Source organism: Gossypium hirsutum, chromosome D12 (assembly GCF_007990345.1).
Source record: "Gossypium hirsutum isolate 1008001.06 chromosome D12, Gossypium_hirsutum_v2.1, whole genome shotgun sequence".
Taxonomy (NCBI): domain Eukaryota; kingdom Viridiplantae; phylum Streptophyta; class Magnoliopsida; order Malvales; family Malvaceae; genus Gossypium; species Gossypium hirsutum.
Genome location: NC_053448.1, coordinates 5,832,890 through 5,857,959, shown reverse-complemented (window position 1 = coordinate 5,857,959; position 25,070 = coordinate 5,832,890). Strand labels below are relative to the sequence as shown.

The 25,070-nt window shown below is 30.3% G+C and overlaps 1 protein-coding gene and 1 long non-coding RNA gene across 2 annotated transcripts; one reads left to right on the top strand and one right to left on the bottom strand.

Annotated features, from left to right (window-relative positions):
• Window positions 1-8,189: 8,189 nt before the first annotated feature.
• Window positions 8,190-9,630, bottom strand: LOC121224643 (uncharacterized). The gene is made up of 2 exons (XR_005922269.1): window positions 9,233-9,630; window positions 8,190-8,605 (listed from the first exon to the last, which is right to left on the bottom strand). It is a non-coding gene; the product is annotated as an uncharacterized lncRNA (long non-coding RNA).
• Window positions 9,631-13,744: 4,114 nt separating this feature from the next.
• LOC107940624 (probable WRKY transcription factor 9) lies at window positions 13,745-15,851 on the top strand. The gene is made up of 5 exons (XM_016874059.2): window positions 13,745-14,150; window positions 14,232-14,369; window positions 14,453-14,818; window positions 14,897-15,010; window positions 15,081-15,851. The coding sequence occupies exons 1-5, from the start codon at window positions 13,950-13,952 to the stop codon at window positions 15,588-15,590; spliced, it is 1,329 nt and encodes a 442-aa protein (XP_016729548.2). The 5' UTR covers window positions 13,745-13,949; the 3' UTR covers window positions 15,591-15,851.
• Window positions 15,852-25,070: the final 9,219 nt, after the last annotated feature.

Here is a 25,070-nt window from a genome sequence, read left to right as displayed (position 1 = left end):
ACAGACTCAAGCACATCTAGCTTATCAAATGGATCAATTTCTTTCTTCCTCTCGTTTTAATTTAATTTGTGTGTTTTGTATGATTGAATTATTTTTAGGGAAAATGACATTTAGATTCATGCGTGGCTAATTCCTTTAAGAAGATTAACAAACAGATGTGAGAGTAATTAATAGAAAATGAGGGTTTATCTTAAAATTAGTTGGCTTAAATTGTGCATGCTTAAACCCTAAGATTGATGACCCTAGGAAGTAATCTAGGTAAATAGGCCAAAAGGATAAGTCTACCGAGCACCTCATAATTTATCCCAGTTTTAAACTGTGAGGTCGAAAGATAAGTGGGCTTCTATCGATTAATTAATCAATTAGAGGTCGAAAGGTAACAATTGGTTAGTTATTAGCTAATTCACTAAAAACCAAGTTTTGAAGTTAATTACAAACTCTGAACCGAATTAATCTTCTACTTGTTATTCGAGATTTCATTAATTGTTAATTTTTTAGTCAATTTATTTTATTTTTATGATATTAGATTTTATTGTTATTTTTTGTAATATAATTTTCAGTTATTATTATTTAGACCTATTACTGTAGAAAATAATATCAAGTTTAATTCATCCTCCTTTGGGTACGATCCTCAGAATACTTACCAAGTGTTTCGTTGTTAACAAACTATATTACAATTTGACCAATATATTTGTGGACACCGTTTCTTTATTATATATCTTTTTGCTATAGTATTTTCAATCCAAAGGTTCACACGTTTAGTGGCAGTCAAGTTTTTGGCGCCATTGTCGATGAGGTTTTGACATTAAATTAAATTTAATTTTCTACAATTAGTAGGATAAATAAAAAAATTGAAAATTATAGGTACGAGTTTTATTTTTTTTATTTTGATTGTATCTTTTATTTTATTCTCTGTATTTGATTTTAGTGTATGACCCGAAGTAGAAGCATTCCAATCGGGCCACATTCAGATCCGAAGTGATTTTTTAGATGCAACTGTCAATTGATGCAAAACTCCCCATATGTGATAGTTGGTTTACCACGAGAAAATCCAATATTTGACGATCCACTTGAACCACAAGCACAAATCCGAGGAGAGCCACTGATGGCTTAACAAAGAACTTTGCGTGACTATGCACTACTAACTTTAAATGTCGTACGAGGCAGTATTGAGAGATTGGCGATTAACACTAATAATTTTGAGATTAAGACAGCTACTATACAGATGATCCAAAACACTTTGTAGTTCTGAGGCAACATGATGTAGGATCCCAATAAGCATTTAAAATGATTCCTTCAACTTTACAACACATTTAAATATAAGGGGGTCACCTATTCGTCTTCAGTTGTTCCCCCTTTCATTGTGTGATAATGCGTATGATTGGCTTGATTTGCAGGAACCAGTTTCGATCACTACATGGGATGATTTAGCTAAATTTTTTTACATTAATTCTTTCCCATCAGCAGAAGTATCCAGCTGAGATGTGATATTGCAAATTTCAAACAGGTTGAGGGCGAAACTCTATACGAGGCGTGGGAGCGATTTAAGTGTGTAAAACAATTAAGCTCTCTCACAATGGAAGACAACACTTGAAAGAATGAATTTCAATTGAACTCACAAGTGTGTACAAGTGAAAATAAGAATAACAAAGAGAAATGATTGGATTTTTGTTCTTGATATTTGTAAGCTTGTTTCTTGCCTTCACATAAGTGCATTTGAACCATATTTATACTCTCTCATTGATTTTTGGAGTTGTTGGAAGGAGTTTGTAACACCCCGATACTCGACTCGATCGTTGGGTTCTTAGTTACGAGATGTCACATTCATTGTCAAAGCAACAACGATCAATCACAATTTATACTATTTAATGAATAAATGTAGCCAAAACATGCATTAAATACAATATAAAATTATTATTGGGTCTTACACGATCTTACAAAAACTCAAATGGTAACTCGAGGTCAAAGAATGACCAAATTATAAAAGTTTCAAAATGCAGGGTTGACCCACACAATCTATCTTATGGCATGCCAACAATATAACTCAATTTGCATTTCATATTTCCAATTCACCAACCAATTCATCAATATCTACATATAGCATAACATGAGTCATCTCAATTCAAAACTAATTTCACATTTTTATCAAATTATACCATTTTTAGTTCTATTCAATTTAGTCCTTTATCTCAATACAATCGTACCAACTCAATTCAGATAACCAATCTCAGCTTACCTTCATATCTTACCATAGTAAAAAAAAATGAAACAATTAAAGTAATTTGAATTATAGAAATATAAACCAAAATTTTCAAGCTACTCGTTGACGGTTTGGATGTTCCTTTCCCTTCCGACGAATCATGGTCGATATTAGCTACATAATAACTTAAACATATAGCACTATCAATAATCAGCCAATTCACAATCAATTTATCAATTTATGCAAATTTTATATTTTATTCAACTTAGTCCCTAAAATCGGGACTAACCTAACTTTCAATTTAAAGCTCCAAATTAAGATCTAATTTCACCATTATTCATTAGGGACCTCCTATTTTCATTTATACAATCAATTTTACATTTTATTTGGTTTGATCCCTAATGTATGAAACTATCAATTAACTTTACAATTTAGTCCTTTTCACAACTAAGCTTAAAATCTATCAATTTAACACCTAAAAATTTCAATTCTCAACAAATGAAAACTTTTAAAACTTTAAATTTTTACAAATTGGTACATGGACTAGATAAATCAAGCTCTCATGACCTCAAAAACATAAAAATTACAAGAAAATAACTTAATTGCATTAACCAATTTATGTATTGAAAAATGCGTCAATGGATTTTTGTTCTTCTTTCTTTCTTTTGATTCAGGTGGAGAATATGTATTTCTTTCCCTTCCCTATGAGCATGCATATATATATATATTAAGTTTAAATGGTTAATTAGCATAATTAACCTTACTTTAGTTTAGTTAAACTTTATTTTAACTAAATTATTAATTATATAATTATACCGTCCACTACATCTTAATTTGACATGGTCTAATTTTTATTTTATATATTTGGTTTATTAAAATTTAAATTCTTGAGCCATTTACTAATTACAAATCTATAGTGATTAGGTTTTACTATTTAATCCCCAAACCTCAATTAAGCCCTAATTTGGATAAATTATTTGTCTGAAATTCATTTAATCTATAAAAATATTTACTGGCTAGGTTTATAGAAATGGGGTTTCGAAATCACTTTTTTTCGACACCATTGGAAATTGGATCATTACAACATTTCTAACCGTTGAGAGCATTAATTTCGTGCATTTATTGCAACTTGCAAGTCTATATCTTGAGACATAGGAGGATTATCTCAAGATAGGAAGAACAAAATAAGACTTTTGGAGCATATTATCTCGTATAGGACAGGGTATGTCTCATGCCATTTTGCAATATGTCTCGAGACAAAATCACAATTGTATTGACACATGGCTACCTTGAAGTAGACCCTTAGCTTCAATGTTTCCTGTCTCGAGACAAACAAGTTTTTGTCTTGTGACAAAACTTAAATTGTCTCGAGACTAAAGTCACTTGAAGCTTAATTTACATTCGAAGTTCTTTGTCGTGAGACATGTGGTCTTGTGTCTCGTGATACTGCTTGGAAAATTCAATTTTAAGGCTTAAAAACTTTTTAAAGGACTTGGGGTACTCAAAAACATTTGTAAAAAGTCCAAGTCATTTTGAAACTTTATTTTTGAGTTTGTAACACTTGAAAATAGATTTAAATATAATCAATGTATATAGTGTAATTTTGATTAAGGGATTTAGAATTAATTTTGTTATATCAAAATATTTGAAAGTCAAAGCTAACAGCGTGTCACGTCAGCTTGTCGTTACACTCTTAATGAAAGTTAATAGCTCAATGGCTATAACATAACAAATAAAAAACATTAGTGATCATATATTAGTTTATTAAAATTTAATAACCAAAACGTAAAATTATGCAAACATGAGTAACCAATTTTGGAATTTATCTAATTTTTTTGTACAAATATCACATTGCACGTTGAGTAGAAGTTTAGGGCCAAAGACCACAATAACCCAAGAGAGGATAAAACAAATATTGAACGGAGCCCAAGGAAAAATGACCTTTGTCCAATAGTAAAATTGGTGACCAAGTCTTAACCCAACCACCCTTCCACCCATCCGTTAGGGATGGCAATAGGGTAGGGTGGGGTGGGGCGGATTTTTGTCTGACCCAACTTTGACCCGAAACTTAATTCATCCGTCCTGATTCTGACCCAATCTCAACTCTTAAAAAAAATTGTTCGGAACTTGAACTCAAATTTTAATAGAAGACCTGACTTTGTCTCGACCCAACTCGAAATTAATTTAATTATTTAATTATTTTATTTTTTATTTTGAAGCAAATAGGATACATTTTTTAATTTTGAAGCAAATAAAATTAGTTTTTTTAGTTTAGAGTTAAAATTTAATATATTTATTTATTGAAAGCAAAAACTTAATATATATACATATTAAGGGTATTTTTATAAATATTTTAGAAGGGATAGATTTACCTCAAATCGGATCTTTACCCGACCCGACTATTTTTTTAAATTTCACTTAATCCACCCTAAACTTGATTTCAAAGAAAATCTAACCCTAACAAATCAGATGGGATTTGAGTTTGTTTACTTTGGTTTAAAATTTTTGATAACCAAGCCAAGCCACAGATAGAAATGGCAGTTCTTAAATTGATATTTTGTTGTTCTTCAAATGTCACCGTTTTCAAGAAGTGATTGGTTCTCGATTACCTCAATTTTGTAAATTACTCTTTAATTGTTATTTATATATTACGTCACTTGCCATTGGCAATTTTATTATGGTACGTCCAAAATTGAGAAAGCACTAAAAATAATTATTTATTATTGATTTATTTAGAACATGATACTGTAGGCAAAATCTTTAAAAATACTACTTAGGATTTTCTTCTTTATAAATAATTAAAATATTACTGAAGATCCAATGCGACTAAAGTCAAATCATTACATGTGCAATTAAGTTGCATGTATCATCATTGACGTTGGAATCTGATCAAATCAAAGAGTAGAAATTATAAAATAATTAGTAACATTTTCATAGTAAAATAAAATTATCCAAAGGCTGCATCGACAGTTTGACACTGGTTCCATTCCCACGCATTCATCTCCACCAAATAGCAGTACCTGGTTTGGGGAAAAAAACACATCATCGTGGTCATCATCAAAGTTTAATTTATATTAAATATTTTTAAAATTATCAATGAAAAAGTTAAAAGGTTTTGGTTTTAAATACTCATGTTTGAGTTTATTTATGTGTAATTGTACATGTGTGGGCTTCTATAGAGGGCTGCCCGGCCTCACGGCTCACCTGAAATATGGGAGGGTTCGGGTAAAAATATAAGCCCGAAATATGGGTTTGGGCTAAAAACGAGGTTCGTTTAGAAAATGGACCGGGCCTCGAGCACCACTTTTTTGGCCCGGGCCAGGCCCGAATAACCAAGTCTAAATATTTCATTCATTAAACCGTCAAACCAAATAAGACAAAATTTTAACCACTTCAGTGACAATTTGCAGTTGGCACTATCTAGTGCCACTTAGCAATTCTCAACTCTTTTTGCGTCAACATATACATATATTATACTTGTAAATGTACCATATTTATATTTATGAAACTTTCAAAAAATATATTTATTACAATTTAGTCAATATTATTTAATTAATTATTTTTATTAAATTTAAAACTAAATTGTTTTAATTAAAACTTGCTTATTATGTATCATTTTTGGATAATATCTAAGGTGAGATTTTATTATAGTGAAATCTCGTGGGATTCTTTTTAAATTAATGGTTGTGCTTAAAAGACAAAAATGAAGAGACTGTACCTGTTTGATCAAGCCACATTAGAAATTAGGAATTGTGCTGGCATTCTAGAACCTGTTAAATCGATTACCAAGTACCTTGTTTTTCTTTAGAATATAATTTCTCTCCTTCATTAGTGTTGAAGTCTATTGAATTAGTTAAAAGATAAGTTCACGTTTCTTAATACAAATCATACGTGACATGATTAACAATAGATTAATTCCCTCTCTTTTTATTTCAACCATTGATTTAAATGAATCCCACGTGAACCCACGATAACGAAATATTTAGATAAAGGTATCTTAATTTTATTTATAAAATCTAAAAATGATTATATATAGATATAAAGAGCAGAGTAAAATTGTAGGAAGTCATGTGGGTTGCATGATCAAATGTTGAATCATAAAAAAGAATATTGAAAAATTTAATGTGTTTATAGGTTGACAAATTGAAGATGAATTGAATATGCTAAATCAATCATCATGCATGCACCATCCCTACAGGGTAGGATCCGCAATTAAAATATACTATGGTAATTAGTTTTAATTGTTGAACCGTCGAACAGCATAAAATATGTTCCACTATTTTATTAATAATTTTCTATTGCCAGCCCAAACATCGGTCGGTAAAATTGATTTTATTTGTAATATTTTAAATCCAGATTAATAATTAACTTATTATTTAATAAGTTAACTTTGATTATTAAATTAAATAAAAAGTTTAGCATAATGAATCAAAGTTTCGACTACTATTTTTTTTTAATTTTAAATGTTTATATATATTTTACTTAAATTTAATTATTAATCTTTAGAAAAGAGTTAAATAGTTTTTTAACAGAAATATTGACTAAAAATATTTTAATTATTTAATGATATTGACATGACAATTTACATGGCAGTCCACGTGTGCTTCATACTAACATGACACTACTTGTCTTATATGTTAAGCTAATAAATAATTTTAAATTATTATAAAAATAAAAAATTCAAAAAGATATAAAGTTCATAAAAATTCAAAAGAATAGAATGAAATAAATGTGAATTGTTATGCGAGTTGACATGTTTAAAATTTTAATGTTTTAGTCAACATTTCTATTAAAAAATAATAATTTAATTTTTTAAAAAAATTTGATGATCAAATTTAACATTTTTTTAAAGATCGAAAATTAAATTTAACTAAAAAAAATAATGAATCAAATTAAATAATATATATAAATGTTAAAAACTAAACTTTATGATTATATTCAAAATTAAATCATACAAAATAAAGAAAAGGGAAGAATCATAAAATAAATAAAATCTAACTTAGAATTAAATCAAATTCTATAATGATAAGACTTTCAACCTAAAATCTCGATGATCCTCATTTCCCTTGCGGTAAATCAAGGTCTATGATACTCAATTTTCCTCCTAGTTTGGCCAAGCTAGGATTATTTATTAAACTTGTTCATTAATAGAAAATTAATTATGTAAACTACATTTCTCAACCGTATTAGGACTGGCGTTATATTTAGGTTTATTTATATCTATTAATGATAAGAAGATTAAGGGACCAAATATCACACTAATAAAAAGGATACAACAAATTTTACTCTTTCAAGGAAAGTGGTCCTTGGGCTAATCAGATAGCAGACGCATTAGCAAAATTAGCTCTATCAAATGATGAAGTGTTGCATATATTTGAGGAACCCCGTTAGAGATTAAAGAGATCTTAAAAGGAAAATTACTTTTGATAATTCATTTATGAATATTTCTATGTAACTTTCTGTTTTATTCATAAAAAAATGAGAAATATATTAAATTTATACATTAACTTTATTTTAATGTATAATTTGATATATGAACTTTTAGCTTTAATGTATATTTTGATTCATGAATTTTTATTTTGTGTACTTATAGACATGAAATTTGTATTATCGTTCATATGTATATATAAAACTTTGATTTTGATTCAATTATACAGATTTAAAGAAATTAATACATGCATTTATTTACATATCGGAATAATATCCAACATAAAATGGTGTTAAATCAATAATATTTTTACTAATTTTTAAAAGATTGAATCAAATTAAAATTCATGTATAATTTTAATATTTATTACTAAATAAATATTACTTAACCAAACGCAGCTCTGTCAAGACTTGTTTGAAGCATTTGTGAAAAAAATTATCCGATGCCTAGTTTTTAGTGTACAAATCTTTATATATAAAGAAACTAATTTTTAGTGGCATTTTTTTCCCTTATATATAAGCCTTGCCAAAATAATAGTAAACACCCCAGATTCCTGCATCGGGAAAAACGACGGTGTTTTAAATTTGCCATTAGACTATAAATATTACAATGCGAAATTTATATTTTTCCTTTAACAGTGCTTTGGTGACAGACGTATTGCGGCCGAGGTGAAATGTTGTTGTTGCTGCATAAAAGCAAATAAGGTTTGAAGCTACTACCTTGGTTCCTAATTTTGTGACTCAAGTTCGTCATATTTTCTTCTGCCTATTCCACGTTCGACTAAATCTTTTTTCCTATCTCTTTCATGCGATTTTTCAACTTATAAACTTGTTGTTTAGCTTCCAAAGTAGTCGGTTGGCATCGTATCTAAACCAACATGGAAAATTCGTTCAGGTCTTTCCGGTCTAACTACTCCCACAAGTACTTGATTTTCAATTTCTTCTCAACTCATGAAAGTCGATAATTTCCTGTTTTCCCTTCTCCAATTGAAGTAGATTGAAAGTTATAGTTAGTTTTTATTTACACATAATAACAAAAAATATGCGCACCACCTCTTCACATATAAGTAAGCTGAAAAGTGCCTATTGACTCACCAAAGAAATTACAATATTGTTTAATAACGCATTATCACTGGACAATAGAAACATGGATTTCTACATCCAGCAAGAAGCAAAAAAAAAACACAAAATGGCAACACTTACAACCTAACTTTACATACACAAAGATGCCCACCTTCCATTAAAGCATTACCACTAAACAACCAGAACATGGAAGATAAAGCGGCGAGAAGCAAAAACTCACAAATTAGTACTACTTACAATCTAAGTTTTAAAATTAGCACCAACCATCCTTCCTCTAAGAAGTAAAAAAACAAGCCGATACAACAAAGCCTAAATACAACCATATAGTTTGCAAAGCAACAAATGGGAATCACATTATTTAAAGGTTGTCTTTCAAAATGAAAAAGGAATAAAGTAATATATATTTCATTTCCTCTTGCAAAATTCACCTTGAAAATAATAAAGATTACCAATATATATAGACATTTGCATTCTAAGAGAAATAAGACTCATCAGTTTTAAGAGATAAAGGCATAGGATTACCCTAAAAAAAATCAAAAGCTACTTCTCATCCTCCTCTGTGAAAGCAAGCCATGATTCGTGGGTACCTCCGATCATTTCGAGCTAACATTCTTAAGAAGCCAACTAGCTATCCATAACTATTACTTGATACAACTATGCGTTCCTCGGGAGGTAGTGGCTATGCCTCCTTTTGTGAGGTACAACCTTTGTTATCATCAATTGCATTAAGAAAAACAAAAACAAAAACAAAAACAAAATCCTAATCATTACTTATGAGAATTTAGTAGAAAAGCTAATATGAGAGATTTATGTACCATGTCTACAACAATACCATAAAATACAATAATATTCTAAAACTTGAGGCTTTATTATATATGCAATTATTAATAACATCAATAGCAATAAGCAACAATAAAGACACCTTTTTTTTTATTATCTTACCAAATTATACACATACAACTATTATCCATAAATATCTTCCACAACATCGTCATCAACTCGTTGGCGTTATATACTAGTACCAAGCATTCAGTTTTAGATTGAAAGTCATCTCAACTCTTACCACATATATCAAACTAGTCTGTAGATATGATATTATAAGTACAAAATATGAATAGGACAGGCTCTTGTCTAGTATGAATTAAACCACATCAAAATAATGTAACCTTTTACTTCTTATAATAATCCAATTCAATAATATTTGTCAAAATTTCCTTCGACTAGATTACTATCCCTAGTATTAGCATGATTTGTAGTTGAAGAATAACAATAATTTCATAGTTTTGTATTCTTTTAAATCTTTCATGAATTTTTGTGTGGGATCTAAATTGATTCACTATTTTATGTAAAATCTTTATGTAGAAATAAAAAAAAAATGTAGGAACATTCTTTTATATATATATTTTAGGTTAGGTGATTATTTGATAAATAACTTGTGGAGTTTATAATTTTTTATTTTAAATAATTTATTTTGTTCTTCCATTTGTTTTATTTTGATTTCATTATTCATTTCTTATGGTTTGTTTGCATAAGTGTTTTTATTGATTACGAGAAACACTCAACTAAGTAAATTGATGAATGAATTTGTGCTAGCCAATCGGTGGACTTTGATATATGTATATAATACTTTATCTTTTCTTATTGTATTAGTTTTTCTTTTGTTAAAACAAGGCATAATGATTTGTTGGGTCCTCTTAATTTATCTAAAAAAAAATTTTCGTTTTTTATTTTTTATAGTCCTTGAATTTGTATTATTTGTCAAATCACTATAAAATAGATGGACAAATTAACTTTTGTTAAATTTGTTGGCGTGGTATACACGTGGGTTCAGTGACGGAGCCACTAAAAAAATTATAAGCTCAATTGACCCAAAAAAATTTACTTGTATAATTTTTTTAAGACACTTATCATTTTTAAATATATATAATATCCGTGTATTAACTTAAAAAAATATTGAAAATGACCCCACAAAATAGTTTAAAAGAGTCTCCCTATATTTTTGAAAAAAACCATTTTATATAAAAATAAATGAATCTCTCTACCTACTAAAACTAAAAAATTCTTAATCTTTTTATTTTCTTCAAACACTCATCGAGATTTATTTTTATTCTCTCACTCTCTAGAATTTTTACAAGATAAGTGTTCAATCTTTCAATTCTTTCATGTTGGTCTCCCCAATTTGATAACAACTTTTCTTTTTTCTTTTTTATTGATTAATATCTAGAAAATTAGGATTATGGCTTTTCTTATGATAGATTAAGATTTTTATACAAGACTTTGCGTGCTATTTAAAAAACTGTAAAATTAAATATTGAAAAATTAAGTGTTGAAAAATTATGAATTTAAGTTATAAAATATGTTTTATATATTTTTTAATTACAAAATTAAGTATAGAATATGATTAACTTTTTAAAATTTTAAAGGTTAAAATTTTAAAAGATAATGCTAGAAGAAATAAAATAAAAAGAATTGAAATTTTCTATATCAAGTGATTAGTTGCTCTTTATCTGCTTATTATTTTTCATTTTTTCCATTTAAAAAATCCTATCATTTATTTTTGTTATTGTGGATTTTCAAACATCCTTACAAATAATGGTTTATCAAAAAAGATGTTACTTTTTTTTATGTAATGATTTTGATATATTGATTTTGTATGAGATTTATAATATCGTGATTGGATAATAATTTTTAGAAGTTGATTAATACAAATCTTTGAAGAAATTAGAATTGATTGTATTTATATTATTAAAATCCTTGAATATTGATTAGAAATTATTTTTGTTAGTGCGATTATTGTGAAACTTAAGTTTAAAAATTGCATTCTCATAACACCAGACAGCACTCAAATGTTTCTTATTTTTGTGAAAGAAAATTACCAATCATATGTTGGGTTCATGAAAACATACAAGTCATGTTACTAGTGAACTGGATGAACAACAACAAGAAAAAGAATTCCAAAATAATATTAAAATCTGGAGCCCATGAGACATTTTCTTTTTTATGACACCATGTATAAATTAAGGGTGTATTTGGGTGAAGAATTTGTGAGAAAATTTTATTTGCATTAAAATTTTTAAAAATAATTCTTTTTGGGTGAGAAAGTTTATTTACTCTTTGTACATTTAAAATTTAGTCCATTTATTTTTGTTTCCAAGAATTTAGTTGCTCTGTTTTTCAAATTTCAAAATTAAGATTCAATTGTTAATATTGTTAAAGTTCATCTCTTAAATTCACTCGTATGTCATTTTGAAATTAAAAAAAAAAATACTCATTTGGTAGCCATTTAATAAAAAGATGACATTGTAATAAAACTTAATTTAATAGGAGAATTTGAATAGCGTTAACAATTTAATTTTTATTTTTAAATTTGAAAAGTATAATTAAATTCCTTAAAATAAAATTATATAAACTAAATTCTAAATATACAACGAGTATAGGTACTTGAAGCATATTTTAACCTAATTTTAAGTACAACTCTGTATATATTGTGTTGAATCATGAGAATTATTAATGTAATTTTTCTTATCTACACTATATATTAAGTGATTGATTGAGTTTGTGTTACCTATCAATCAGGAAATTATCAAATATCCAGTTATTTTACAAAATAAAGATATACTACGAGGGTCTTCTTCCTTTCTTATGTAATTTATTTTATAAATATATTCCCCCACATTGTAATCAAATATTTAATTTTAAAATTAATTTTGAAGTGGGTAATTATCATTTTTATTTTAGTTTTCTCATATTTAGACATTTATTTTTACTACTTTATAGTTCTATTATACATTTATAAAGTGGTAGTGAAAATAAATAGGATGATAAAAAAATCATAAAAACAGGATTATAACCTGATTTTAGGGTTGATTCTTAACTTAGAAAATACCACAGTTGAAGCAGATTGGTGTTTCATTAATTAATTATCCCATAAGGATGGTTACTTTATGTGCATGAAAAGAAAATAAGAAGGCTATTTAATCTCGTTTTTATACACTCCATTATTATTGTTATTATATTTCCAATACATTATTTAGCTTAATAACAACACAATTAACCATGAGAAAGAAATCAATACTTTTCTTTCTACAACCTGCTGCCTTTCCTAATAGCATTTTAAATATTGTTGCAGCGTTGAAAATGGCCTACGCAAAGAAGCAGTGCATGTTCTTTAATTTGCCAAGGAGATATTTTAATAATTACTTGTTTATAATAATTTTTAACTATAATAACGGATTTACTTTTTCTTTATCTATACTATTATTACGTGTTTGATTGAGTTGTAAAATTATCAAAAGTTCATTCAGGGGCTGCTCCCTCCGCAAATGAAAATCATGCAATTTAGAGTAATGGAAATTTAAGTTAATATATGATAAAATTACACTTTGACCCCCTCAAAAATGAAAAAGAATTGTTTAGTCCCATTGAAAATGATGAAATCGTAAATTAATAAATGATAAAATTATATTTTAATCTCTCCCACTAAAAAAGTTTCTGGATTCGCTCCCGAGCTCATTCCTTTTACAAGCAACAAATATTATTTTGAGAGTATTTTTTTAAAATTTAATAAGTTTAAAAAATAAAAATTCATGATGGGAATGATTTGGGATTTAAACCCACAGCAGATTTAACTAAAATGATATTAAAATATAATGACGAAATTTGATTTTGGTGATGGAATATTATTATTATTATAGTTTGGAAAAAGGTAAAGAGTAAGCTAAAACACTCCTTAACATAGATCATAAATAAATTAGGGTAAGTAGTTTAGAAAGTTGAAAAGGTTAATTAATTAATTAACTAACTAATCTTTTTTGATAGAAATAATTATAGGTGCGAGCTTGGTGATGAAATAATGGAACATAGGGGGGGTGTCCTAAGACTGTAATCTTATTAATTAAACAGCCATTTGATTATGTATGTGGTCTTTAATTAATTAAGGAGCCAAATAAAGTCAAAACTTAGATGCGTAGAGTTATCCAGGATGGGGTTAGAATGAATAATAAAACCCTTTTTTCTTTATTTTATTCAGAATTTGATATTTCAAGAGCCTTTTGACTTTCTTTTTAAACAAAATTATTGGTTTAAAGTTGGGATCCCATCCAACCATTAAAACAAGTCTATTACTCACACGTCCTTGTGGAAAGGGAATTGACTTTGGTGCCTCAAAGGCAGCATTTTAAGAGAAAATAAGGGACTCGATGATGTTGAGGAAATAAACTTAACAGATCAAAATAGGGAAATGGAGATGGATCTGTCCCTCAAAGTAGATTCCAAGGAAAAAGAAGAAGATATGGAAGAATCAATGGATTCTAAGATGCAAGTCGAGGAAGCAGAAGCTGCTGAAGATAAAGAGGTCACATCAATGGCTGCTGCAGGTGAAGTAGAAGATGTTGATGCACCATTAGAATTGTCCTTGCAGGGAAACAACAAAACACATGAGGTATTATCAACTTTGATCCTTTTCTTACATATATGTTGGTGTAATTCAGTCTTAAATCTATTATGTTATGCATGTGTATAGTTGTCTGTCTTACAACTGGAGATGAATCGAATGAAAGAAGAGAACAAAGTGTTAAGGAAAGTGGTTGAGAAAACCATGCAAGATTACTATGATCTTCAGATGAAGTTTGCTGTTATTCAGAAAAACGACCATAAGCAGGTTAGCTACCATCCTCTTACAATCATTTTTTTAAAAAATTGAATATTAATCTCAAACATTTTGGATTTGTTTGATATATTTAGGACCCTCCAATCTTTCTTTCACTGAATGGAAATGGAAATGGAAACGGAAACTCAAGTCAAGACCAGCAACCTATTCAAAGAAGCTTAAACATTGGCAGTCATCAAAAGCATGGATCATCAGAAGGTGATCATAATGATGAAAATAACGAAGAAGAACTAGGGCTGTCATTAAGGCTACAAATCAGTTCCAGTCAAAGAGAGAGAGAGGAAGAACACAATAAGGAGGGAAGTGAAGAAACCCCAAATGTTGCATCAGAGCAAAACAAGCTTCAACCAACTTGTTTATCAGCAATCACAAGCCATGCTGTTTCCCCACCCAATAGGAAAGCTAGGGTTTCTGTTAGAGCAAGATGTCAAACGGCAACGGTATGTTGAAATCATTGTATTTTGAATCTATGTATTCAATTTCCTCAAATGCTCAGAGATGATAATTACTTTTTGCAGATGAATGATGGGTGCCAATGGAGGAAATATGGTCAGAAAATCGCTAAAGGAAACCCTTGCCCTCGAGCCTACTACCGTTGCACAGTAGCACCAGGCTGCTCCGTCAGGAAACAAGTAGTACAATCTTCATAACCAGTACTTTCTTAACTTTATGATCTTTCAATTTAACTAGTATTTGTTTTAGGTGCAACGATGCCTGGAGGATATGTCGATTCTGATTACAACCTATGAAGGAACTCACAATCACCCACTCCCCGTGGGTGCAACAGCAATGGCTTCAACAGCTTCAGCAGCAGCAGATTCCTTTATGTTCCTGGATTCAAGCAACCCTCTCTCTAATGGTATCCCAAACTTGAGCCAAGCTTCTTTGCCTTACCAAAACCATCCTCATCTAATGAAGTCTCATAGGAACGTGATGAACTTTACCGACCCTTCAAAAGGATCCATTCTCGACCTCACAAACAACCGCCATGTCAATCATCACTTCCCAACGGCTAGCTCTTCGAGCTCCCACCATCCATCACCAGCGTTCCCGTGGATGCCAAGCAGATTAAGCAATGGAACCAGCTCCAGACAATGGAAATCTCAAGAAGATAAGTCATTAGCTGAGAATGTAACAGCAATCGCTTCAGATCCTAAATTTAGGGTTGCAGTTGCGGCTGCCATTACATCTCTAATAAATAAAGAAAGCTAACCCATCCCTCCTCCAATTGCGTCATCATTCATTGCCATTGCCATTGCCATTGCCATTGGTAACAACAATTGGGCACTCGTGGAAGCTGGTTGGCCCATTCAAAATTACTTATAATTACTTGGGCTATAATACTTTGTGCTTCTTTACTTGTAAATTAACTTTAAAGGCCGATTGAAGAGTACATAAAAAGGTAATGTACTTTTTATGTATCTTGTCTGGATTTGGTTTTTCTCTATTTAATATATAAGGTTGTTTTTTTTACTACAGTAATAATATTTAGTAGTGAGATTTCGTATGTGGTTAAAGTATTTTAACCCGATCAATCATGGAAGATGAGTTAAGAGCATGCATACAATAAAAAAAAGTATCATTTAGTTTTGATTTGTAGATTTTCTAGTTTTCCTTCTAAGACCCAACAAAAATATTATGTTTCTCATTCATTTTCTAAAATATTTTGGGCTAAAAACACTTTTAGAGTCATAAATGTTATACATACATTTTTTTTAAAGTTTTATAACCCAAATGTGTAAGCTATGATTTTTAGTTTTTGCATTGCATTTCAAAATTTTTTTTTTGGAGTCAAATGACGTTTTTAACCCTTATTCATGATCTAATCTATTTTACATAATATTTATATTGGGTATACAATTATTTCCTATAACATTATTCTATCATATATATAACATTATATAATTGAATTTGTAATGTTATATTTTAATTTTTAAAATATGGTTTATATATTTAAATTAAAATTTACAAATATTTAATATTAAATGCTTAAAAATTAAAATTTATATTTCATATATCAAAATATTAATAATGAGATATAGTAAATTATTTTTTATATTTTTATTGAAATATCATACTATTAATAAATTTGAATCAATTAAATGTATACTTTTTATTTTAAAACACCATGTCTAAAATGAACATTTTACTTTTGAAAATCACTTTGTCGTAAAAGTCTTTAATGTCTTTATACTTGTGATTTTATATAAGTTTAGTAAAATAAAAATAAAAAAAGTATAAATTTGTTTTATAAAGATCAAATATAAAATTTTTATCCCAAATTAAAAAATTTGGAGTGCTATGTTTCCTACTATGCAAGAATATAGTCCGATTAATTGGATTGTTAGGTGTAATGTACAAGGGAAGCTCGTTACATGAAATAGGAAGTGCATTAAGATCAATTACAATACGGATCAAGAGGGAGGTTTGCTGGAATGGCCTTTGAAAATTAGAATTTATGGACAAGTCCAGTGGGTAGAATATGAAGGTTTGACAACTACATGATTCAGCTAGGGAAAGATATTAGTCGAAACCATTTTTATATTTCGAAAAAAGGGATCGTCTTTAAAAACAAAATGGGAGTCGCCATCGATCTTTTATTGTGGTGTGATCGGGTCACCTTAAAAATAATTTTAGGTCTGCGAATTTTGAGAAAACAGGTTCGGGAGTCGGTTATGAACGAGGAAGGGTTAGCACCCTCGTGACCCCCAAAATTGGTACCGAATTAATTTTTTAATGTCTTAATGTCGAAATTTTGAAAAGATTTTAAAATTCGATTCTTTTATTTTGAATAAAATGAATTGGATGATAATGTTCACTTATTCCAAAGAAATAAATTGTCACACTCAGTAAGTTAGAGTGCAGCATTTCAAATCTTCAAAATTAAGTTTATCTTTTGACTTTTAAAACCTGTGCATTTTGAGAAGTATATCGGATTATTTGGGTCAAATGAGAAAATCAAAACCCAGTAAGTTAGGGCTCGATTTCACAAAATTCCTAAATATCGAATATTGCATTTATTTTCATTTATTATAAAAATCCTCGTCTCGAGAAAATGACATGTCATATCCAATACGTTAGGACACAACATGTCGAATTCCTGAGAATGAGCTTTTTATTTATGTATTAATTAAAAAGATATTCGGTTTCTTAGATCCTGAGGAAGATTGGAATCTAGTAAGTTAGGACTCAATCTTTTCAAGGATCCCAAATTCCGAGTGTCACGTTATTTTGAAAGCTTCTTGGATAAAATGATTTTGATATTTTCCAAAATAGATGTAACGCGATTGAACGGTAACATATTACGCAAAAAATGATAATTTAAAAATAAAATGCATGTTAACGAATCATGAATAATAAATAAACACAAGCTAGCATGGCGATAATAATCTCAATCATACAATATACCAATATCGATGTCAACATTTGAAATAAAAAACGAGCTAATTAATGCAAACACAAGCTAAGTGTATAAGCTTTGAAATTACTAGAAAAATAAATGGTATGAAAGGAATGGAAATTGTGAATCAATAAAGCGTATATAGAAATATTAACATAAATAATATGCAAAAAATAATTTGAAATAGATTAAAATGGAGTTTAAAATAAAATAAATACTATGCGAAGTAAATTTTAGAATAAATGTTACATATGGAGAAAATCAAAATATTGATATATATAAAATAATATATGAACAAATAATACATATGAAACACAAAAAATCAAAATAAATAATAGTATATGATATCATATGTAAAAGAGTTGAAGTGGATGATATATGATAAGATAAGTTTTGAAAGGAATTATATACATGAGAATAAATATACTATCATAGAATTGATAATATCATATATGTATATACGTATAATAAAAACTTAATACAAACTATATATATAAAATAGTATTATATAAAAAGCGTTAATGATTTTTAAAACACAAAAGTATATATGAATAAACATTTTAAGAAAAACGTATTATAAAAATAAACTCATTAAAACGATAAATAATATTGAATTAACACAAAATATATACTAATGCATTAGAATAAAAGAATTAAAATAACCGTATGTAATAAAATAAAATAATATAAATACGTATATGAAAATAAGTAAATGTATAAACTAATATGCTAATAATAACAATAATAATGATAGTAAAGATAACAAACCAAACAATTTTAGCAATAATAACGAAATAGAGGACTAAATCGGCATTAAAGCAGTGATTCAGGGGAGAAATCTAAAAATAGATAAAAGGAAAGGCTCAAATTACAAAGCGCGAATGACATGGGGGACTGAAAGGGGAATATCCCCCACCCTCCAAAACGCAGCGTTGCATGTGGACCTAAATGAAACAACTATAAAATTATATGGCTAAATTACAATAAAAGAAAAGAAGGAAAAAATGGGCTAATTGTAACGCGCTGCAAAAGCGGAGGGACCCCGCGCGCAAATAACCCATTTCATGAAAACGCGCGGATCCCCCCTGGAGCGGGTCGGATCGCACGCGGGTCATGGGGGCTAAAACGGTGCCGTTTCTTTCAGCAAATAAATGCTAAAGTTAAACCTAAAATCAACAGATTTTTAATCCCTTTTTACAAAAAATCTATGGAACCCTAGAAAAAAAAGATCTCCTCCCCTTTATGCGCCGTTCGCCCAACCGACGCTTGGAGGCCCCGATTCCTCGTCCTATCTCCGATTACGACGAAGAGGACGAGGGTTCGACTTTGCCACAAAGGTAAAAACCTTCACCTTCCTTTCGCTTCCCTTTTTCAAATAGTAAATAAAGGAAAAAGAAATCTAAAAGTCGAAAAAAAGAAAAATCGAGAGGAACGAAGAAGAAAAAAACTCAAAATCACCTTTTTTTGATTTGAATCCCTTTTTTTCTATTCCATATTCGTGTATGTAACCTGACAAAAATGAATCAATCGACTTTTTATATTGCCGAATATTACAAAAATGGTTTTATCATTTTCTTTGATTTGCTGTCGATTTCTACCCCTTTTCCTCTACCTCTTCTGCTTTGTTTGTTTGTTTGTCCTTTGCAGGTACGGCGTGCAGGAGGGCCAACTAGTGTGTATGGAGGCGTGTGGCGTGGCTCGGCTCGGAGGCGTGGCTACGGCGCTGAAAGTTCTAGAAACCCTTAGGGCTTCTGAAACTGTAGAAAACCTGGCGCCGTTTGGGCTTAATGCATTCAGGTTTGGGCTTGGGTAATGTATTTTGGGTTTCGTTATTTAATTTCTGGTATGTAATTAGGTGGTGTATTGGGCTGACTAGGTTAGGTATTAGGAAATTTGGATTGGGCTATTTCGTGATTGGGGTAGGGTCTAGGCAAATTGGGTTCGAATTTTAATGGGCATAGTGTGTTTGGGTTTAGTGGCTATTTGGGCCTGTTGTAAATTGGACATGTTTATTGGACTTTTAATTTTGTTTTTGTATTGGTTTTATTTATTTATCGGGCCGGGAAATATTGGGCCATTACAATATGGACATGTAAAGGAGATTTGCCTGAAAAAAACCAAAATTCATTGGATGATGTACATGTCTAGTTGGGCCTAAGTAGCATCTAAAGGAATTAGGCTTGATAAATAAGACTGAGCTTGAATCATATGAAGACAAACCGGGTAAGCACCTCACTTGATAGAGCCAAGCACACTGTTCGTGGGTGGATGAATACAAAAATCCCTATGACTAGAGAGTTTGGATTGAAATGGAGAGATGTAAGGTAATGTTGTTAGGAAAAAAATTAATGAAGAAACGTCAATGTCAATGTTAGTAGTTATGGAAACAAGAAGCCAATATAGAAGATAATGAGAATCTTGAAGATGTTCATGAAGAGGCCGATGAGATGGGGCTGTTGAAGTTGGCTTCCATGCAGACCATGAAGCAGACCAAGCTGCCCGAGCCATGCAAGTTGCTGCTGAAGCTCATGCTGATGTTTTGTTATTTTCAAGTGGATGTTTTTGCCACTTAGTTAGATATAAACTAAGTTGTTAGCATGTTTGATGTAATTAGGTGCTGATAGATTGATAAATCAGCTTTACCAAGTGTACAAGTTATGTTTATCAAGTTTCTATGCTACTTAGTGGAGTTAGGTAAATGTTTAGGTAGCATTTTTCATCATTTTGACTAGCTAAATGCTTGGTATATGTAATGGCATTATGCCTTTATTCAATTGTAATGAAAATATTTCAATATTCTTCTTCATTTCTGGTTTTACTTAAACATTTTCATGTTCACAAAACTATAGCCGATTCTCTTGTTTGATCAGCAATAAATTGAAGCTTATTGCTTAAGTTTCTGCCAAAGTTTCACATTTTTGTTTTCTTAGTTCCAACAGGGGCTCAGTGCTTAACAGCCCAGGTTTTTCTTTGTTTTCTTTGATAAATTTGAAAGCCATTACTTGGAATTGTTAAGGATGTGGAGATCCTCAAATTCCATAGAATCGTTATGGAGTATGTGAGGGAACATGACCTAGATATCTTTACTTTTGTTGAAACACATATTGGTGGAGATAAAGCTAATAGTGTCATCGTTAAGCTAAGATTCTAATATTCTCATCGTGTGGAAGCTTAAGGACCTTTTTTTTATGGCATTCGAATTTTCTAGAATGATTTAATTAAATTGGATATGTGGGTTTGAATCATTTGCAATTTATTTACTGTAAAGTTAAAAGGTGTTGTAGGAACTTCTTTTACTTAGCTATAGTTTATAGTAATCAAAGTAATAAATGGAAAAATGTTGTGGATGCTTATTGGCAAATAATATGAATCACCCTTGGTTTATATCATGAGATTTTAAATGTATCCTAAATGACACGAAAGATAAGGGGGTTCGAATAGGAAAAATAGAGGGTGCAAATTATTTTCTTCATTGTCACATACATGACATGGGGTTCAGTGGACCATGATTTACCCAGAGTCATGGTGAAGTGCTTGAAAGACATCATCAAGCTGTATGTAACAATTCGTGGGATGAGGCATTTCCAAATTGAACGGTTTACAATCTTCATCGTCATGAGCAAGGAGATTCAACATAATTCGACTAAAACATTAAGATTCCGTTTCGGGATGACTTTCTCATCAGCCTTTTTCTAACTTGTACGAGATAAATGGTAGAAATAGCATAATTTTGTAGACTCAGTTGATGCTTTCACAGAAGATGTCAAGGTGTGGAATAGGGTTGTGTTTAGTAATGTAATCCAACAAAAGAAGAAATATCAACTCAGTTGAAAGGGGTTCAAAGAGCGTCAGACTCTCAGAGTACTAATAAGCTATAAGGTTTGGAAGCTATCCTCAAAAGTGAATTTGAAGATATACTAGATTAAGAGGAATTATTTTGGAGTTTAAAGTCTCGAGATGTGAATGGCTTGCTAATACTGATATAAATACCAAGTATTTCTATAGTTGTATGATGGCTAAGAGAATGATGAATAAAATTGGGGTGCCCCGAATTAGTGATGGGGAATGATGTTATAAAGTTGATATTTTGCAAGAAGAGGCCATTAAGTTTTTTACTGAGTTATATTATACTGAAGGAGCTGTTAATGAACAGTTTCCGATTAGGGAATGTTGTGATAGCCCGAAATAGGGCTTAATCGAAATAGTGGTTTCGTAACCACAAATCCGAAGTGAAATAGTTTAATTTTATAAATTTTTATTAATTACTGATTGAATGAAATATTGTGTGAAAATATGGATAAGAAATTTTAATGATTTAGTGCCTAATTGAATACTTAGGACTAAATTGAGAAAAATGCAAAGTGTGTCTAATTAGTAATTAAATGACTTAATTGAATTATTGCATGAAATTGGAAGTGTTTATGTGGAAATTAGACCATAAATTAGTGTTATGGACACAAAAGGGTAATTCTAGAAAAATATCTAAGTAATGGGTCAAGGGCATTTTTGTCCAAATTGAATAAAAGACAAAATAAAGAGAAAATAAGTGCCCATCTTCTTCAAAATTGAAGAGTTGCTGCTGAAACTTTCATGTTCTATAGGCTAGGATTCTTGATTTTTCTAAGCTCAATTATCAAGAAAGAAGAAATAGTGGAAGTGATCGGGGAAAAGAGAAGGTTACCGACTAAATTATAAAAATAGTCGTTTTGCATCCGAGGTAAGTTATGTGTAAATAATAGCAATATATTTTTATAAATTGTGAATTTTATTTGATATGTGAATCAATATTGAATGTGGAAGGAAAATTGTTCATGAATTATTCAAGTGATAAAGTGTTGAAAATAAAGTGTTAAGTGTAAATTCCCGGTTGAACTTAGGAATAGAAGTGCATACAAGTGACATGTCACTAGAGATCAGTGTTACAGTATTACAGTGAGTCCCGGGTGCTGGGTGATCTAGCATGTGTTGCAGACACCTGACAGCTTGTGTGAGCAGGCCCGTGGGCATTTCCAGTGTTATTGATCAGTGGTAGCTTCGACTACATTTCAGTGGTAGCTTCGGCTACATATCAGTGTGGCACTTATGTGCTAAATCTCTACGTATCTGTGTATATTCCGAGTGTTCAATAGGATTAATAATGAGTTAAAGTGAATATGAAATGAAGTGTGTATGCAGGTACGTTTAAAAGAATGAGCATCTGTGATAAATGTTAAGTGTATAAGTGCATGTGCAAGTGAAATGGGTAAGATTATGCATGTGTAAGTGATTGAAATTGCTAAGAAATGTTTGATTAGTTATATGAGAGAAATGTCAATTATTAAATGAGTACTTATTGTTTACATATAACTTACTAAGCTATTTGTAGCTTACACATTTTCTCCTTTCCTTTGTTTTATAGTGATTTGAGCTTGTTCAAATTGGGGATCGTCGGAGCTCGTATCACACTATCATAACCATCTCGGTATTATGTGTTTTCAAAATGTTTAAAACTATGGCATGTATAGAGTCTTAATCATTTTGAGTATGTTCATATGATATGGCTAAGATTAGTCATTGAAATGGTTAGTAAAGATTATGTTTTGGTGTTATGTATGTTTAAATGGTAGCTAATACAAACAAACAATTTCTTTGACAGCAACAGTGACGTGAATGTGAAAAATCACCATAAATAGTAGAAATGGAATTAGAGAGTGAATGATATATAGAATTAAAGCTTATCAAGTTTATTTTTACATAAAAAACGGTGTAGGCAAGTGAATTTTATATTTTGAGATATTTGAATTTTAGTGAGACAGGGTCAGAATGGTTTTTTAAAGTCCCCTGTTCTGACTTTAGAAAATCATTATAAATTGTACAGAAATAATTATGGGTCATAATTTATATTTATAGATTTTTTAGTGAGTCTGTTTTCAAAAGAAACAAACGATAACATTATATGAATTCTGTACAATAACATAATTGATTTTTAGTGCCAAGAGGGCAGAACTGCCGAGTAGTTAAATAGGGGAGACTTTAATGAATAAACGGTACTAAATGGATAAACCAAAAATTTTAAAAATTTTATGGTAATGAGATATATAAGTCTAGTTTCAGGGAAAGTTTACGGATTTAAAATTTGAGTTTCGTAACTCGAGATATAATTAAATTAGTGACAGTCGCGCAGGTGGACAGTTTTGTTGTGAACAGTGAATTTAATTTTAAAAGCACATTTTTATGCTCCGAATTGGTAGGTTAAGTTGGATGACATCTCGTACTCGATTCCGGCGATGGTTTTGGGTAAGGGGTGTTACATTTAGTGGTATCAGAGCTACGGTTTAGTCAATTCTCGGACTAACGTAGCGAGTGTAATAGACTATCTATACATGCCATAATTGAATAATGATAGTGTGACGACTCCTGACATCTTAAAATGTTTTTCTATAGTAATGGATCCTAATCTAGATACAGCTGATGATACTCAAAGTAATGCGCCTGCTTCCGCGCAAGGGACGACGCCAATTGAAAATTGACCCGAGACTCAAGGTCAAGGAGATGAGGCTCGCGAAGCTTTTCTTCATATGATGAACAATTGGTACATTGAGTTTGTTAGAACTAAACCTAATTCTCAACTTCCTCCGCCCCCTCCTATTCCTCAAGCTGTTCCCATAGCTCCTCAACAAATTGAAGTGTTAAGATTGTCAAAGCCTCTAGTGGACAAAATTCGGAAGTATGGAGCCGAAGAGTTCCGAGCTAATGTAAATGATGATCCTGAAAGAGCAGAGTTCTGGCTTGAAAATATCATCAGAGTGTTGGATGAATTATCTTGTACTCCAGAAGAAAGTCTCAAATGTGCCATCTCATTGTTGAGGGATTCAGCTTATAATTGGTGGAAAACTTTAGTGTTTGTGGTGCCTAAAGAAAAAGTTACATGAGATTTCTTTGAAGAGGAATTTCAGAAGAAGTATGTAAGTTAGCGTTTCATTGATCAAAAGAGAAAAGAGTTTCTTGAATTGAAACAAGGGCGGATGACGGTAGCCGAATATGAACGAGAATTTGTCAAATTAAGTAAGTATGCCCAAGAGTGTGCATCTAATGAAGCTACATTGTGCAAGAGGTTTGAAGATGGATTAAACGAGGATATCCGATTGTTACTGGGAATCCTTGAAATTAAAGAGTTAGTGGTACTAGTTGAAAGAGCTATCAAGGCTAAAAAATTGAGTAAAGAGAAAAGAAAGGTGGAAAGTGAAGCAAGAGATGCAAGAAAAAGATCAATGGGCAATTCGTTTCAGTCTCAAACGAAGAAGTCTAGAAAA